Source organism: Melopsittacus undulatus, chromosome Z, assembly GCF_012275295.1.
Source record: "Melopsittacus undulatus isolate bMelUnd1 chromosome Z, bMelUnd1.mat.Z, whole genome shotgun sequence".
NCBI classification, from domain to species: Eukaryota; Metazoa; Chordata; class Aves; order Psittaciformes; family Psittaculidae; genus Melopsittacus; species Melopsittacus undulatus.
In genome coordinates, this window is record NC_047557.1 from 83806340 (window position 1) to 83822082 (window position 15743).

Below are 15743 nucleotides of genomic sequence, written 5' to 3' on the forward strand. Positions count from 1 at the left end.
TCCTCCTGTCAACCCAGTTTTCTGTTGCCAGGACACTTCTAATTCTAAACAGATTTTTTTTTTCTTTTTTGCAGAAAAAATGGTAACCTGGTGGTGTGTGAGAAGTGATTCATATATTCATGATCATTCACATTCCAGAACTCCCATTAGATCTGTTTAAAACAGAATCTTCCCTAAGGCTCGATGGCAGCAAGATGGTGATTCATCAGTACCAGGGGCTGGCTGGAGGTTAGGTGCCAGCTGTTGTTTTCCAAAGGGAAAACCGAGTATTGGTGCCCACTTTACAGTGACTTTCTCCATGTTGTTAGAGCCTATGAGTAAGAACCCTGCTGAGCTGAATTTCTGGTAGGTTTTGTTTGATAGCTCCAAATGGATATGAAAGTAAATCTGAGAGAGAAATGGGATGTCCAAGCTGCAGCGGTTTACTTCCTTCAGAGTATTTGGACAAGGACCAAGGTGTTCTTAATTGCATCTCCTTTGTCTTGATTACCCAAACACAAAGTACTCTCCTCTCTGGCTGACCCTATCAGACATAACCTGACACTCACATGTAGCCAAATAAATCCATCTCTGTGTGTGTTCGAAGAGTTAAAATACAAATTCTGGTTGGTTCTTTTCATGTAAGGTTGAAGCAAACTAAGGTGAAATTAAAAATGGAGCTTACTAAAGATGTGACTCAAGCATTAGAATAGGATGAGGAGTTAATGAAGCAGGGGGCTTTGCTCAAGGGCAGGTTATAGTCAGTTATTGAGTGAAAACCCCATGTAAGAAGGGGTTTGTTCTTGCAGGGAATGTATCTGTTACTTGGAGGGTTCAGGTGGGACTTAAATACCATATTATCTCTCTGTGAATTTTAGGTGTAATTAATAAAGTCACTGTTTAAATGTTTAATCTGCTAAGCCTTACATCCAAGGCTCTTGTTTTGTTTGTGGGGATGTTTGTGATGATCTTTCCAGCAGGCAAAATCATTCCTTTTTATGATCTGGAAGTGCTGACTGCTTAAAACAGCAGGAAAGGTAAGCTGGATTTTGCAGAGCAGCTCATTACTGGAGTGTAAGGTACCATTGTAGTAGTAATTTTTGTTCTGGATTAGGCTGTAGTGATTTAACATCACCTTTTCTCTTTAATACCAGAATTAATTCCCCTTTAAATGTTACTAATTTGGTCATTTTAAATTACTGCCTGTTGCAATTTCAGAAGCGTTTTTTTAAGTGCCTTAATGTTTCCCACCTACACTACATATTCCATTTAATGCCTAAATTTTATTCCAGTAGCAGTATCCTTCAGAGAAATACTTCGTTTAAATACCAGTCACAAAAAAAAGCCCCTGCGTAATTATGCAGTCTAATCAACGCAGTAATCAAAATAGCCTGAATCGCTGCGTTCCCTTTACACCTCTGCTTGTCTCTCTTAGACAAACTGAAGCCCTAAAATCCTGAGTTTATCCTAGTCCTCTCTGGGGGAGCTCTGTTGCATCCACAAGTATCGACATTACTAAGATAATTTCAACCTTTTCTTTTGCTTCTGTAGCTGCAGGGAGTGTTTGCCTTGGTATTATGCCTTTACTTTTGCCCTGCTCATTCAGCCTCCGGTGACAAGGCAGTCACTGCAGACTTCTGGTACTTTATTTTAATCTGGTCTCAGCATTGGGGTTGTCAGTGGATGGGCTGCGATATGGAAGGAAAGAGAGATCAGTGAGGAACTGGGTTTAGATGAATTGCAGAGCGAGCACTGGTCTGGTCAGGTCTGGTGGATGTTTGTTGCACTTGGAGACATTTGATGCACTTGTCCTTCAGAGTTTAGTTCCCTCTCATTTCTCAGTATGGTTTTCTTGCTGACCACAAGCTGTTGAAAACGATGCAAAGTTGGATTTAAGAGTTTTACTGGGTTTGCCAAACATCAGTGGTGCTAGTGGCATCATTAGGACACGTGGTGGGCTAATTTTCATGGCTGCCAAGACCTGACTCCAGCTGAAAGGTACAACCTTGAGGATCAGACTTCTTCAAACTGGGCCCTCCACTCACACATCTAGTGGTCCTTCAGCACTCTCCAGGGATGTTCTCAGTGCTAATATCCGGTAGGGATTCTCTGAAGTGTTTATTTTGTACTGTTTGATTTCAGAGCTGGGGTTTGCTTCCGAGAACCTGCTGTAGGAAGATGAATAATTAAACTGCAGACAGGAAGCACAACATTTTAACACTCAATTGCCTCAGAGACGTCTTTGGCTTTTGTTTTTTATGATGTCTTAAGTCAGCAGTGGCCTGGCAGATGGATCTTAGCATTTGCTACCAGTTTATGTGTTCAGAGGTGCATTTGGAGGTGATGAATGTGAGATTCAAGCCAGCTCGCTCATTATAGTGACCAAATCTGGCTACTCATGTACAGTAGGAACAAAATTGGACTGTGTGTGGATCCCTGGGACTCAATAAAACCTACTGTACTCTCTTAGCTTCAGATGTTTATGTCTGCTTGCTTTCTTTGCTACTGGTAGAATCCACTTAGGATGCATTTATATTTTCTTTTCTCATCTTGGGCTAGTCGTGAAAAAAAATTGCCAAGCAAGGCTTTGTAGCAAACCCCTGACTGGTGTATTGAATTAGGCAGTAAATAGAAGCTGCTCAGAATGTCATTCTGAAACAGATGGGTTTGATTTTCTGAGATGCATCAGAAAGGTTGGTAGAGGGTCCTTCCTGCCCATTCTCATACACACCCAGGGCTTTAGGATTTCCCAAAAAGAACCCCAGCTTCTAGGAAACGATCTCCAGTTTGGGTGAAATCAAAGACATTTTGGCTGCGACATTTTGGCTGCGGTAGCAGTAAACAGAATTGAATAAACTGCAGGGGCTGCAGTGCTGCCCTCCAACATTTCCCCAGTGCATTATGCTTACATATGGTGTCTGTGAACTTCCAGCTCAACGCCAGAAGCAAATGGAAACTTAAAACCAGGTCAAACAGGCCATGCAGCAGGGCTGGAGAAAGAAAGGCAAGTGTATCTTTCATTAATAGAAAGGTCTGGTATTCACTGGATAAAAGAAATGAGCTATTCCATAGACTAAGACAACAGACTAATCAGTTGGCTCTAGTTCTGTTTCTGCCAGCTACTGGGGTATGTCCTGGTGCAGGTGAGTGTTGAATAACAACTTTGATCTGAGACAAAATGCACTTATTAATGCTGTGTTGTGGGTAGATTGCAGATCTGAAGTTACCATAGAGGGAGGAGTCAATCTCTGTGCATCTCCAAGCTTAAAAGGAAGACCTTAATAAGGACTGTTAAACCTGACTAGTCCTTGATGGAAATCATAATGTAAGCTGTGTTTATTTTTCTGTCTTTGCCATTAAATTAAGTCCAGCATAAGTAAAGACTTACTAAGTTATCCAAAATAATTAGCAATGTATTTTTCATGTTGCTGTCTTAATGAAAAATAGCCATGGTGTTAGTGTTAAAATGTGTGTGCGGGTGTACTTTACAGACTCACAACTAGAAGCACGTCTGCATGCTGTCTTTTAATTATGATATAAATAATTTCCCAAACTGTAAAATAATCACAGATAATACATTTCTGTACAAGCTCATCAATGCATAACTATCACGTTAGCAAACAGAGGCATCATTGGCTTTCTCCCACCAGCAAGGTTTGGCTTATTTCCACACCCTATAGAGCTCCTTGCAAAGCTTACAGGAGTATTTTGTATTCCAGCACTGCATCCTAAAAGTACCTTAAATCAACATACGGTGTTTAGACTTCTACATAGCTGAGCTTTTATTGGAAATACATTATAAAGCTTAAACTCTTATGATGAAAATAATATGTAAGACTGCTTTTAGTAGTCTAACAATAGATAATACCAGCTTGCTTTCCTCCATGTTGTGCACAGGTAATAAAAGGACTGAGCTGGGATTACTGCTGGGTGGAAGGAAGGTGATACCCAGATATGAAATGCAGCTGTGCTGCAGGCTCTGTTCAAGGAAAAGCGACTTGGACATTTACGACTGATTGCAATTTTCCTTGAAGCTGTGTGTATGTGCTCACCTGAAGAGGGATGGCATCAGAGATTCTGGGGTGCATGGGAATTTTGTTCAGGGGAAAAAATTGCAAAGAAATCAACAAACACAGTATCAAAGGTGAATTTGGGCTTTTTGCCCCATGAATTTCATCACTTTTTAACTCTGATTTAGAGGAATTTCCTTCCTCTTTGATGTCCAAGCAAAGTATGTTCCTTTAAGGTAAATTGCTGCTGGGAAAAAAAAAATAAAAGCTTTAAAGTATTGACTGTTCTTTGAAAAACTAAGCAATCCAGTGTTCTCGTCCAATGCTTAAACTACAAAGCTACAAACTGACCTTGGACAGGCCAACAGAAAGGTTGCTGTGTATTTTTGTTTTCTTGCAATGAATTCAGAAAGGCTTTTATTCTGAAGCCCTTTTGTCTGAAGCCTGCTTTCTCCCTTCACGTGACACCAGCAGCAATATGCAAAGTATTGGCTGCTCTTTGCAGTTGACTATATGCCAAGCAAGAGCACTGAAGTTTATAGAAACCAGCTCAGTCCATTGACAAGTTTCTGTTCGGTTTAAAGAAGCTCCCAGATGTGATGCAAGTAGTACCTCTGTGTGGTTTTACCTTCAGAAGCAAAGGCCAAAGGATCTCTCCAGATGCAAACCTTCTGAAGATCTGGATTAGATGGTGAGGGAGATTAGATATTGTTGTATTACTTTGAGTTTTGACTGTCAGGCTAGGGGAGAGAGCTGGAGCTCATGGAATTGCCACAAACTGGTCCCCTGAGTCCTGAGTGTGTCATGGAGCAGACACTTGAACTGAGGAGGTGATGTGAATAATGAAAAATCAAGACTTGGAGGGATCAACTCAAAGTTCTTCTTGTCCTTTCTTTAAAGACTCTTTGGAAGCCTGCCCCTTCGCAGTTATCTACTTGCCTATCCTTGCTCAACCAGGCAAGCCAGCCTCAGGATCCAGATTGTTTTCTTGCACTCCACCCTACCTGCAATGTATAGGACCCCATTTCAATACCTGTTACTTGCTCTCTTCTTGTGAAGCTACAGAAAGCCAAGCAGGCAGCAGTGATTTGATCTGAGCAGACACCAAGGTGACTTGATTTCCTTTACTGTAGTTACTGTGTAGTTCAGTCATTTCTCAAGGAGTCCAATTCAAGGTAACAAGTTGACAACAGTCTCTGTGCAACTTGGTGTCATCTCTTACCTGCTGTCTTTTTTCCTTCCTCACATTTCTAACGATGCTGAAAAATCTCTAAAGACTGTGGTTTGCAATGGCTTTTACACACTGGCCCACTAAGCATTACTGTAATTCTAATAAATAATAATAAATTAAAGATGCTGTTATTATTTTGACTCACTAATGGAGATGGACCTACATGGTATGTGTGTGTGTGTGCAAATATGGAATCTTTGCAAATTCCTGCCATAGTTTCTCATTTTCTCTTAACATTGTAAATAAGATATGCTAAAATACTCTGCTTCTAAAGTTAGTTCATCTGGTTGCAACAATTCTAGGCTCTGTTTCTCAGCTGGTCTCAGCTGCTATGTGTTTCTGCTCCAGTCTCCCTGCATTATCTGAGGGGTGATGCCTGCATTTGTTGTTTGAGCTTTCTTTTTCCACTGGAAAGGTTTCTTCACTTGCTTCTTCTGAGTGCAGGATAGATGTGGGCTGTGGAGCAGGTTCCACATTAGCCAGATTTCAGCAACTTTCAGACTGTGGACTACCATGAGATCTTTGTAAAAACAGGGGTCAAATGTCTGCAGGTGTGGGGCAGCAGAGGGCTTGACAATTCCAAAGGTCTTGAATCCTTCATGCAAGATGGGTTTGAGATTGATTCTCTGTAAGCACATGCCCAAAAAGACATCGTCAATGGGGAAGAGTTCCACTTCTTTGCAAGCCCTAGAAAGCTTCCTCATGGTGTGGCTGGACAGCAAAAAGCCTCCTCCCCCTGCATAGGCTGGATAGATGCTTAGCCCATACATGGTCTCTGGGATGTAGTATTTGCTCTTTCGGACACGGATAGGGCGAGCATTGTAGATGATGTCTCCAACAAAGAGGTCCTCGGTGGGGTCATGTCTCTCAAGGAAGTCAATGATGTTCTCAACATTGACAAAAACATCAGCATCACCTTTAAAAATAAACTTCACATTGTGGCAGAACTCAGCAGCCCAGTTTAGGAAGTGGATCTCCTTCAGGGTCAGGTTGAAGAAAGTGTCCATGAAGTCCCAGAGTAAAATGTCCCGGTATGTCTGACTCTCCTGGTGGATCAGGGTCTCCCACGTGGCCAGCACTGTTCTATTCTTTGGTGTTCCCAGAAGGAACACCCGCTGAATCTGCTCCCCATTCACCAGACCCTCCCTGCCCCAAGTTTTCCGGACAATCTCACGTCTGTCAAAGTCTTCAACTACTGATTTGATAGCAATGAGCAGAAAGGGACCTCCAGGTGTTCTCCTGCATTTCTTGGGCTGGTTAATGAGGAGATTGAAGTTCCTGTTATCCTTGTTTAGGAGATAGCCCTTGAAGGCAGAATCATTCAATGGTGATGGAGTTGTTGCTTGGACCCTTTTGTTGGCCACTTTTCTTTGTCTAAGGATGGGAGTTACTTGGAGCCTGTGTTCAGTTGCCTCTACTGGCATCAGTCTCCAAGGTGCTCTGGAGTCAGAAAACGTTTTTGATGTTACTGAAGGCTTCTTCTGTGTCAGCTCCTTGTTTCCTACAGGGACTAAATGTTCCAGCTGGGAGTAGAGCAAAGAGCAAAGCACTACCAGCAGGAAAAGGGTACAGATCGCATCCCCTTTGAGACGAACTCTCATTGTCTCTGCAGTGTTTCTGGGACTGTTAAAAGCTGTGTTTGAGTGGCCTGGCACCAGTGTCCATCTGTAAGGAAGCATACTGTGTCAGCAATGAGGATTCGGCAGCTTTGAGGCATGCAGGCAGATTTAACTGATACACTGTTTAAAAACTACCAGTAAAGTGCATTATATGGAGCGCTGAGACTGGTTAAAGGACTTGCCAAATGGCACACAGGTTGCAAACCTAATGCTGATCTTAGTGCTCTGGCTCTGTGACCTGGTTAGTTACCAAGCAGTTATACAGCATCCTGTAAACTATGCCCTCAGCATAATGTGAAATCAGCCCTTTTTCCCACATCCCTCTCTGCCAAACATGGTCTGCCATTTTGGAGATTTCACCTTTTGGGGAAAAACAGGGTGGAAAATGATGAACAATGCCATTCTCCCAGAAATCATCAGGGTTTTTTTCCTTTTTTTCTTTTTGTCTCCCCTTTCACCCCAGCTTGGTAACTGTTTCTTGCTGCTCTTACCCTTTTTGAGTGGAGACAGGGAGGAGCAGAGCTGGCTGCTGAAGGGCAGACTTCTCAGCTGCAGTGTGTTGCTGGCATTTCCCTGCACACAGAGCTAGCTCTTATTTCCCAACCATGATTTGTGCCTTCAGAATTAATACATTAGGCATCCTCTCGAATGTATATAGTGCCTTTTTGCTGCCATTAATCTTTATAAAATATTAAAGCATTATAAATCACTCCCATTAATAAGATTAGAAGGAGCCATGGGTGTTTTGCCTTTGCCAAATGACCCTAACTGGTAAGCAAGAGGTGGGCAAATAAATCCCAATATGCAGAAGCAAGGTTTAATTCATGTGTGATAGGTGAAGCTGCTTTTTAAAATACAAGATTTGACTCCTCACATACACTTTTCCTGGAGATCTTCTTCCTCATTGGATCCATTCTTCAACTGTAAACAAAACAAACCCCAAAGTTATGGAAGAGTGGTAAGAAGGCAGAAAGCAGTATTTAGTTAAGGGAAATTGCTATATGAGTAGGAGCCACGTCTGAACGTATTACGGTTGTCAGTCTGTCTGGGATTAGCTGAGATCATACCCAAAACTTCGTGAGTGAAAGCTGCAGGGTTGTATGGCAGTCTGCCTTCAATTAAGGCAACCCTATCTGAAGGCTGAAAAGCAGCAGGAAGCCAGGGCTTGTGCCCTGCAGGTCTGTTTTCAGCATTGTTTGCCTGCAGAGCAAACATACGGATGCTGAGCCTCCAGTGGAGCCCTGTAGCCACCCTTTCTGACTCAAACACCCAATGGGGCAGCAATTGCTTGGCAAGAATATTGTTATTCAGTGTAATTCTGACCTGAAAGGCATCAGTTTTCAGCAAACCTATTTTCCTTGTCATGGATTGTATCACCTGCTAACTGTTCATTAACCATCAATTTTGCATCAGCCATAACATTATCTTCTCAAAGCTCTAAATTAGACTAGCTAGTCCGTAATTGTGAAGTATTAAAACAGTGACACAGCATTACCTCCAGACCCTGTAAGATCTGGGCAATGTTTCAAGACTTATGAGAAAGGAAAATCTAATAAACCAGTTTATCTCATGGCCAGCCCCCTTAAAATTCCTGGGTGCACATTAATTGCACCTAAAAAAAACTAAACTATTTTGCTTTTTCGTTACTGGTTAACTGCCTCTCCATGACTGTTGAAATGGAGAGTATTTCATCATCATACGGTATAAACTCTCTGCAGCTCCAGAATATTAACTGACCTCATTGTCTTTGTCTCCACTGTTTCTGAAAACTTCATTTTAGCAAAGGGCTTATGTGTGCTTTGGTGTAAGGCTGTTCACATTCCCAGAGGATTTAAAATCTCTTCTTCCTTGTCCTTATGACCACACTTTTTTTTCTTAGGCCTTTTTTTCTTGCAGTTTTCTGGCCTCTGATAGAGATTGTTGCATTTTTTTCCATTTATTGGCTTTTTTAACTGTACCTTTCACTCTCTCCTGGGCTAGGCGAGTGTTCTAACTGGCTTATCTTTGATATTAACAGCAGGATTGCATCATCTTCTCTGCTCTCTCATAAATTGTTGTTAAAATGCTTATAATGATCAGAAGCTTCTTTCTCTTTATATCCTTTCTGCCACATGACTTGGCTTGTAACTATTTTCAGCCTTGTGAAACAGTCCTTCCTAACACATATAAGATGTTAATTTGCATTCTATGTCTGCAGTGTGCAAATTACCCATGGCAAGTCCTGATTGTGGTGCTCTGCAGCAACCCGCTGGGCTTCAGTTCTGTGCTAAATCATCCTTGAGCTGTCACAACGCGGTTCCCAGCAGGTTTTCTCTCATGTTGCCTTCAATAATTTTCCAGAAGCTCCAGGGAAATGGAGGGATGGTCCTGCTACACCCAGGACATGCCACTCATCTGGATCTGCTTGGGGGAAAGAGTCTGTCCCTTTTCTGCACATCACAAGCAAGAGCTTCTACTGGGTGCTATTGAGAAACCTAAAAGAGGGAGCCCATCCCAAAAAGAACGGGAATTGAGGCATTTTTGCTCCTGCTGTTGTGATGGGATAAGCTCTACATGCAGCTATGTCTATGCAGTCTACCGAAGTGAGTGGGAGCAGCACAGCCCATGGCAGGGTGGATCCGGCTAGTGTTGGGATGTTTGTGTCTCCACTCAAGCCCTTTGTAGAGTCTCATTTCTTTCCCCACTGTAATAGCATTTCTTTTTTTTCCTCTTCTGTGCAGAAGTTTGATCTTGTTTCAGCTGCCAGGCTCCAGATGGGACTTAAAGAACTGGATGAGAGTCCTGGCTCTTTCCTGTGTTTAATTTTGTCTGCGAGGGTTTGGAATAAAATGTATGTGTCATGAAACTCCTCATTTCCATGCCTTACAGATTTATCCTGCCAGCATCTCAGAGTCTGGCAATAAGTGCCCTTGGAAAAGCCAAGAAAAACCCTGAATTGTTACAAGCCTGCCTGGGCTGATAGCCTAGATTTTGTTCTGTGTTTTCATTTATTGAAATAATATGAAATAGCAGTATCCATGCTGAAAGAAAACAGTTCAGTGCTGAATATAGACATCTCCTTTTCAAACAAAGTTGACAGCCCTCGAAATGATTCCTTGATTGAGTTATACGGATTTTCCAGTCTTTGTTAGATGTTTCCTTCTTTTTAAGGAAATACCTTTGATTATTACGCATGGGAGAGCTCTCTCCATGGATGTCAGTGTAGGAAAAGCTGTCCTGTTCTTGAATTCAGAGGGATTGATGATTCTGGCAGGCACTCAGGTATGTTCCAAAGCCAAAACATTAATCCACCTTGACACTAGGGGAAAAACATAATTACAAAGCTATCAAAGCGAGCAGGGAATATTGGATGCCAAACAAAAGAGACGTGAGCACAGCAGAGCATTTCTCAGCACAGCATCTCGCTGTGTGTCTACATCCAAGTTAGACACACCTCTGCTTCATACACCATTTGGGGGTGGATCTCCATCCAGCTTGTAGCTAGGGGTGTAAAGCTGGCACGTCACTTGGTGCCTCAGGGAATTGCAGGGCTCAGCTGCCAGGGTTGCCCCCCATGTCTTCCAAGATTGGAAAAACAGGCAGTTGTCCCTCTTTGTGCTGGCTGCAGGAGGGATGTTGAGTCTGGCTTGGAATGGGATGATGCAGTTTGCCCCAGCAGTGGGACTAGGCATGTCCTAGGGAAGGCTGGGAATATTCTGTGCTGGGCTGTGATCACCAGCAGTATTAGAGGGCTGAGGTGGCTGTAGGAAGAGGCTGACAGGTGCTGTATCCATGAAGTGGCAATGTGGGGAGCCCCTGCACTTGGAACACACTGAAAGGACCAAGGGGGCCACAGCCTGCAGGCCCTGAGAGGCGCAAAATGCTCTAAGCTGGAAGTGGCCAGAGCTGGACACAGCACCCTGATGAGCATCCAGGCAGGGAACCTGACCTGTGCTGGTGCACACTTGGGCAGAGGGCCCAGACCTGTGTCTGGTTTTCATTTATTTGAGCGGAGGACTCTGAAATACAGCCAAAGAGTGCTGCAATAAAAGCACTTAAGTGATGGGTTTTAAAATAAGAAGTTTTTCGTTCCCAGCTGAATGATGTGAAGTCTTGAGCTCATCCTGGGAACGTCATTCTTTCGCAGCAGCCATCACATCTCCATCACTTGACACTTCTGCTCATGTGGGTCTCAGTGGGAAAGAGTCTCTGGATCCTGTCCCTGACTTCAGTCAAGAAGCTTTGGTGGTTCTGGCACGTTGCTTTGTGCCTTGAAGTGTGGTTATTCAACCCACCCAGCCTTGGGAAAAGCAGCTGCAATGGAGTGGCAAACTGAAAAACGTGGTACACCAAGCAAGAGCGTACAAAACAGTGATGAGTTGTGGCACACTCATCCCAGCCTGGCTCACAGGATCATCCATCCCCACCAAGCATGGCTGTGGGCTGTCCCCAGATCAACTTGCTGCTCTGCTGAATGGGAAATGTTTCTGGCTCCCTCCTGCTCCCCCCTCACTCCTGAAGCTGGAGCAGCCACTGGTAAGTTTGTGCAATGAAGGGGCCACATATGTTGTGGTTGCTGATGGAGATGTCTTTATTTCTCTGTAAAATAAGCTGAGAAAAGTGTTGGGAATCCAGCCCTGATAGGTTTAATGAAGTTGTTTTTTTTCTGCAGTCTTCAGGGCAACTTGGAAAATTCAGGATGGTAGAGGTGTTCTGAAGCAATGTTTGGGCTACTTGTTTTCAGTTCATATTGGTTGAATGTGTTTCATGAGAACAGTTGTAACACCCAGTTCTGGAAGCAGCGACCTGGGCTCTGGCCTGTAATGATGAGGTCTGCACATGTGTCCATCTCCCACCCCTTTGCCAGCAGTTTTCCCATCAGTTTCCCAGTTTTTCCATCCACTCAGCAAGTGCCAATCAATCTTCCAGGCTCCTCCTCACCTTGTGCTGCTGCTCCTCTGCCGTCTCCTGGTGCTGTTCAAGAACCCACCAGTGACAACACCACTGTGTGCCCACCCTGCAGCTGGGACTGTGTAGAACAGACGTGCACAGATGAGCTCCATCCCACCAGACCAGCATGCTAACAGCAGGAAGTCTGCACGCCCTGAAGCTCTGGTAACTACATCTTCCTAGTGAGTTACATGGTCCCATCCTCTGAACCCCTGAGGCTCGGGACAGTGTTTGACTCTGTGTCTGCACCAGTTTAACTTAAACACATTGCTGGACATGCAGACACAAGCAGCACTATGTCTTGTGTGGGGATCACTTTTCTCTCTTTAAGCCAGGTTAGGCTTCTGTCCTTCTCTTACCCTTGTAGAGAAACCTGGTGAGAAGTGCTAAGGCAAAGGTTTCAAACTCTCAGCTGAGTTATCTTGGCATGGGTCTTGTGTAGGCAAATTCTTGCCTTCATTTTGCATCGCATGGGTGTCTGGGATCCTCAGGGTACTCACAAGGAAACATGTCTGCTTCCAGCACTGGGTCTGTTCTGCCCCGTGTAGAAAAATACGAGTCATACAACTCAGGTTTTGCAGTTCAAGCTTGCTTTTGAGTGTTTAAAGGGAGAAAAAACTGTGTTTGGAGCAGGAGGAGAAGTGCCCTCACCTTTCTGTTTGGGTATCATGGAACAAGATTTATTCCTGTGTGGTTTCTTGCTTTGGTTTTGTTTGTTTGCATTTTGGTTTGATTCCTCCCCCACTTCAGGCAAAGTTTCTCATAAAAGTTGATGCTGCAAGTAGCTTTGGTGCCGGAGATCTCTGTGTTATGGAGTGTTTGTGGTCTCATTTGGAGCTATACAATTACAAAGCAATACTGAATGATTTGATCTTTTTGACTAGATGACAGGGCCAGCTGAAACACGAGAGATGCCCTTTGGCACACTGGTTAGGGCACAGCCCTAGAATAATGAAGTAACCAAACAATCACTAACTGCCTTAACAGGAAAAAAGAGCCCATCTCATTCAGCTGCTTACCAGTTTTGAAGTCTGTAATCACACAGAGAATGGGCTGTAGGATTTAGTCAGCTGAATGCCTTAAGAGAGCTATTCCAGGGGTGCAGAGGGCAGAGGCTCACACTGCTCAGCTGCACTGGTGCTGCCATCACAGCAGTGCTCTGGCCCTGTGCACAGTGTCTCTGCTACCATTACTTGTGTTGCAGCACCTGGAAGCAGGAGCTCTGTTGGTTGAAACAGGGTGCATGCAGGTAATAAAAATGCAGGTCTCACTCAAGAGGCAGTTTCCAGCTCTCATGATGGAGCTGCTATTCAGGCCAGTGCAAATGAATGGATGAGATCCATGTTACAGAACAGGGACCTGGGCTTGTTCAGCCTGGAGAAGAGAAGGCTCTGGGGAGACCTTAGAGCATCTTCCAGTGCCTAAAGGGGCTACAAGAAACCTGGAGAGAGGCTTTGGACAAGGGCCCTCAGGTGCAGAACAAGGGGGAATGGCTTTAACCTGACAGAGGGGAGACTGAGATGAGATCTTAGGCAGAAGTTCTTCCCTGTGAGGGTGCTGAGGCCCTGGCACAGGTTGCCTAGAGAAGCTGTGGCTGCCCCATCCCTGGCAGTGTTAAAGGCCAGGCTGGATGGGACTTGGAGCAACCTGCTCTAGTGGAAGGTGTCCCTGCCCGTTCAAGGGGTTGGAACTGGGTGAACTTTGAGGTCCCTTCCAATCTAACCCAGTCTGGGATTCGATGATTTCTCTTTCTGCTTTCCCCCGTCCTGCAGTATGTTGTTTCATCAGCTGCCCAGCTGGCTGGTCCCAATTTATTACAGTCTGTTGTGCTGGCAATGCCAGTCACACATTAGATAACTGCTTGCAGATGGCTGCTGTGATTACTTTTTAGCTTTCATCCCAGACAGTGAAGTTTTATGAAGTATACAACTTTAAATGAAGGGAAACTGCAGAGCTGCTGTGCACAGGCTGGAGGTGGATGCAAAGATGCCTGCTCTCACATAGAGGGGTCCCAGAAGGGAACTTGCACCATCCCTGGTGGGGAATGGTGTCGTGCAGCTGCAGAAGGCAGCAGCAGATGTGCACAGATGTGCCCTGATGACCCTGGGCAGCCCTGCCTTGGGTGCATGACCCATCTGCCCATCTGAGGCCTGGCAGCCTCAGGAGGTGCTTCCCTGAACCCAGTCCTGTGTGTAAGTGGCCTTATTTTTGGAATTACAGAGACCTCAGCAGCAAAAATCACACCCCGAGTCCTTCAGGGAGACAGGTTCCTCCTGGAGCAGCCAAGTGCAGGGCAAGGAGCCTGCCTCTTCCATGCAAACGTCCATTTCCCCTGGCCTCAGGAGGAGGATAGAGCCTTGCAGGCTTGTGAAGGGGTATGAAACAGCCTCTCAAAACAACTGTCCTCCTTTCCCAGCTCTTGCAAGACCTACTGGCTCTTCAGCTCCCTGACCCCCTTCTGATTCAATAAAAAACTTGCTTGATGTGCCCCAAACCCAGCAGTTACAGTTAGAGCACTAACATGGATGGGTTGTTACAGGCAGGCATGAACAGGACATGCTGGCTTGCCTAACTAATTTCAAGATGACACCCAACACATAATTTTATCAGAATCTGCCCAAGAGCTGTTAAAAATGTGACCAGTAGCTGCCCATTTCACTGGGACTGAATTCTTTTTCTGTGATGCTAGAGAGCATGAGAATTTCCATGTTTTTCTTAGAGCATACAATAGTGTAACACAGGGAGAAAATTCATGTCCTTTTAGTGTCGAGGAATGGCTTGTAAGTGTGACGTGCCACCTCTAGAACATGTTTGCAGCTGTGAAGAAACCCTGTCTTGGAGCACTGGAGACATTGTCTAAAGAAGACAAAATTTCTCCTGTAAAAATCACCTAAAACACCCAGATAAAGTTGTTTGCAAAGTAAAGTGTAAAGCACAAATAGCAAGGCTGGAGGCTGCGTGTTCAGAGCCTGTAGCTGACCCTGCTCCATGTTAACCATCACAGTTCGAGTTGCTGCACGTAGCAACTACAGCAGCAAGGCAAAGAAAAAACTGCTGGAGGAAAAGCGAAGCAGTAAGGACACTGCTTACTGCAGAACTCCCCAGCCCACCCTGATCAAACATACATAACCGATACTTACATCCCATTTGATAACGCTGATCCGGCGTCCCCTCGTAACGTCTCAGCAGCGGGCTGCCAAGTCGGCACATCTGGATGTAGTTAGTGTTAGACATTCCTCAGCCATCCAGCGAAACCGAGGAAATCCTCGTGGAGCAAAGCAGCGCTCTTTCTCCTGCTCCCTGTGTCGTTTGCATGCTGAAACACAGCACAGTTCTGCTGCTGCTGGCCGGGACGGGTGCGTGTGCCAGTAGGGCCAAGACGTGAGGCCGGGCTCCGTCCTTGCACACGCTGTAGTGGTGGAAGCAGCAACCTCACCAAGGGAAGGAGCTGGGGTGGCTTCCAAGTGCTGACACGTGATGGGCAGGCTGGGAGTGCGGATGGGATCCAGCGCCGCACAGCCCTGAGCCAGCACCTCCCCAGCTCCTTCCGCGCATGGTCCTCCATGGACAGGGACAGGGTGTCGAGGGATTGCATGCAGAGCCGGGATAGGGACTGCCACCAGTTCTGCCGTTCAGCCTGTTACAAACAACAACCACAAAAAAAGGCTATTTTTTTTTTGCTATAACTTTTTCATTAGGAAATGTACTGTTTTTTCCACATTCCCCCCCAGTTTGCCTTTTTTTCTTATTAATCCTCTTGTGATTATTGACTTTACCCCTGCAAAGACTCAAAAAGAAAATGAGGTTAGGTCCAGAAGGAAAATCTACTGGGGGGTTGGTTTCTTCTTCTCTTGTAGGGAAATGGTGGGAGGAGGCAGGAGCTGAACAGCGCAGAGGCTGAAGACAGATGTGAGGGTCCCTCCCAGACTTCTAAAGAATCCTAAACCACACTTCCCCCCCCCCCCCCCATTTTAT

The 15743-nt window shown here is 44.9% G+C and overlaps 2 protein-coding genes across 2 annotated transcripts in view; one reads left to right on the forward strand and one right to left on the reverse strand.

Annotated features, from left to right (window-relative positions):
* PHAF1 (phagophore assembly factor 1) overlaps nt 1-94 on the forward strand; it is a 38360-nt gene extending 38266 nt beyond the window's left edge. Inside the window, exon 18 of the transcript XR_004080984.2 lies at nt 75-94. The gene's annotated coding sequence lies outside the window, so the exon portion shown is untranslated. The remainder of the gene's footprint in view (nt 1-74) is intronic.
* Nucleotides 95-3485: 3391 nt separating this feature from the next.
* B3GNT9 (UDP-GlcNAc:betaGal beta-1,3-N-acetylglucosaminyltransferase 9) lies at nt 3486-15323 on the reverse strand. The gene is made up of 3 exons (XM_031051955.2): nt 14909-15323; nt 7718-7760; nt 3486-6885 (listed from the first exon to the last, which is right to left on the reverse strand). The coding sequence occupies exon 3, from the start codon at nt 6819-6821 to the stop codon at nt 5550-5552; it is 1272 nt and encodes a 423-aa protein (XP_030907815.2). The 5' UTR covers nt 6822-6885; nt 7718-7760; nt 14909-15323; the 3' UTR covers nt 3486-5549.
* Nucleotides 15324-15743: the final 420 nt, after the last annotated feature.

Excerpts from the sequence above, each read along its gene's own strand:
- B3GNT9 (XM_031051955.2), bottom strand. The coding sequence starts at position 6,821 with ATGAGAGTTCGTCTCAAAGGGGATGCGATCTGTACCCTTTTCCTGCTG.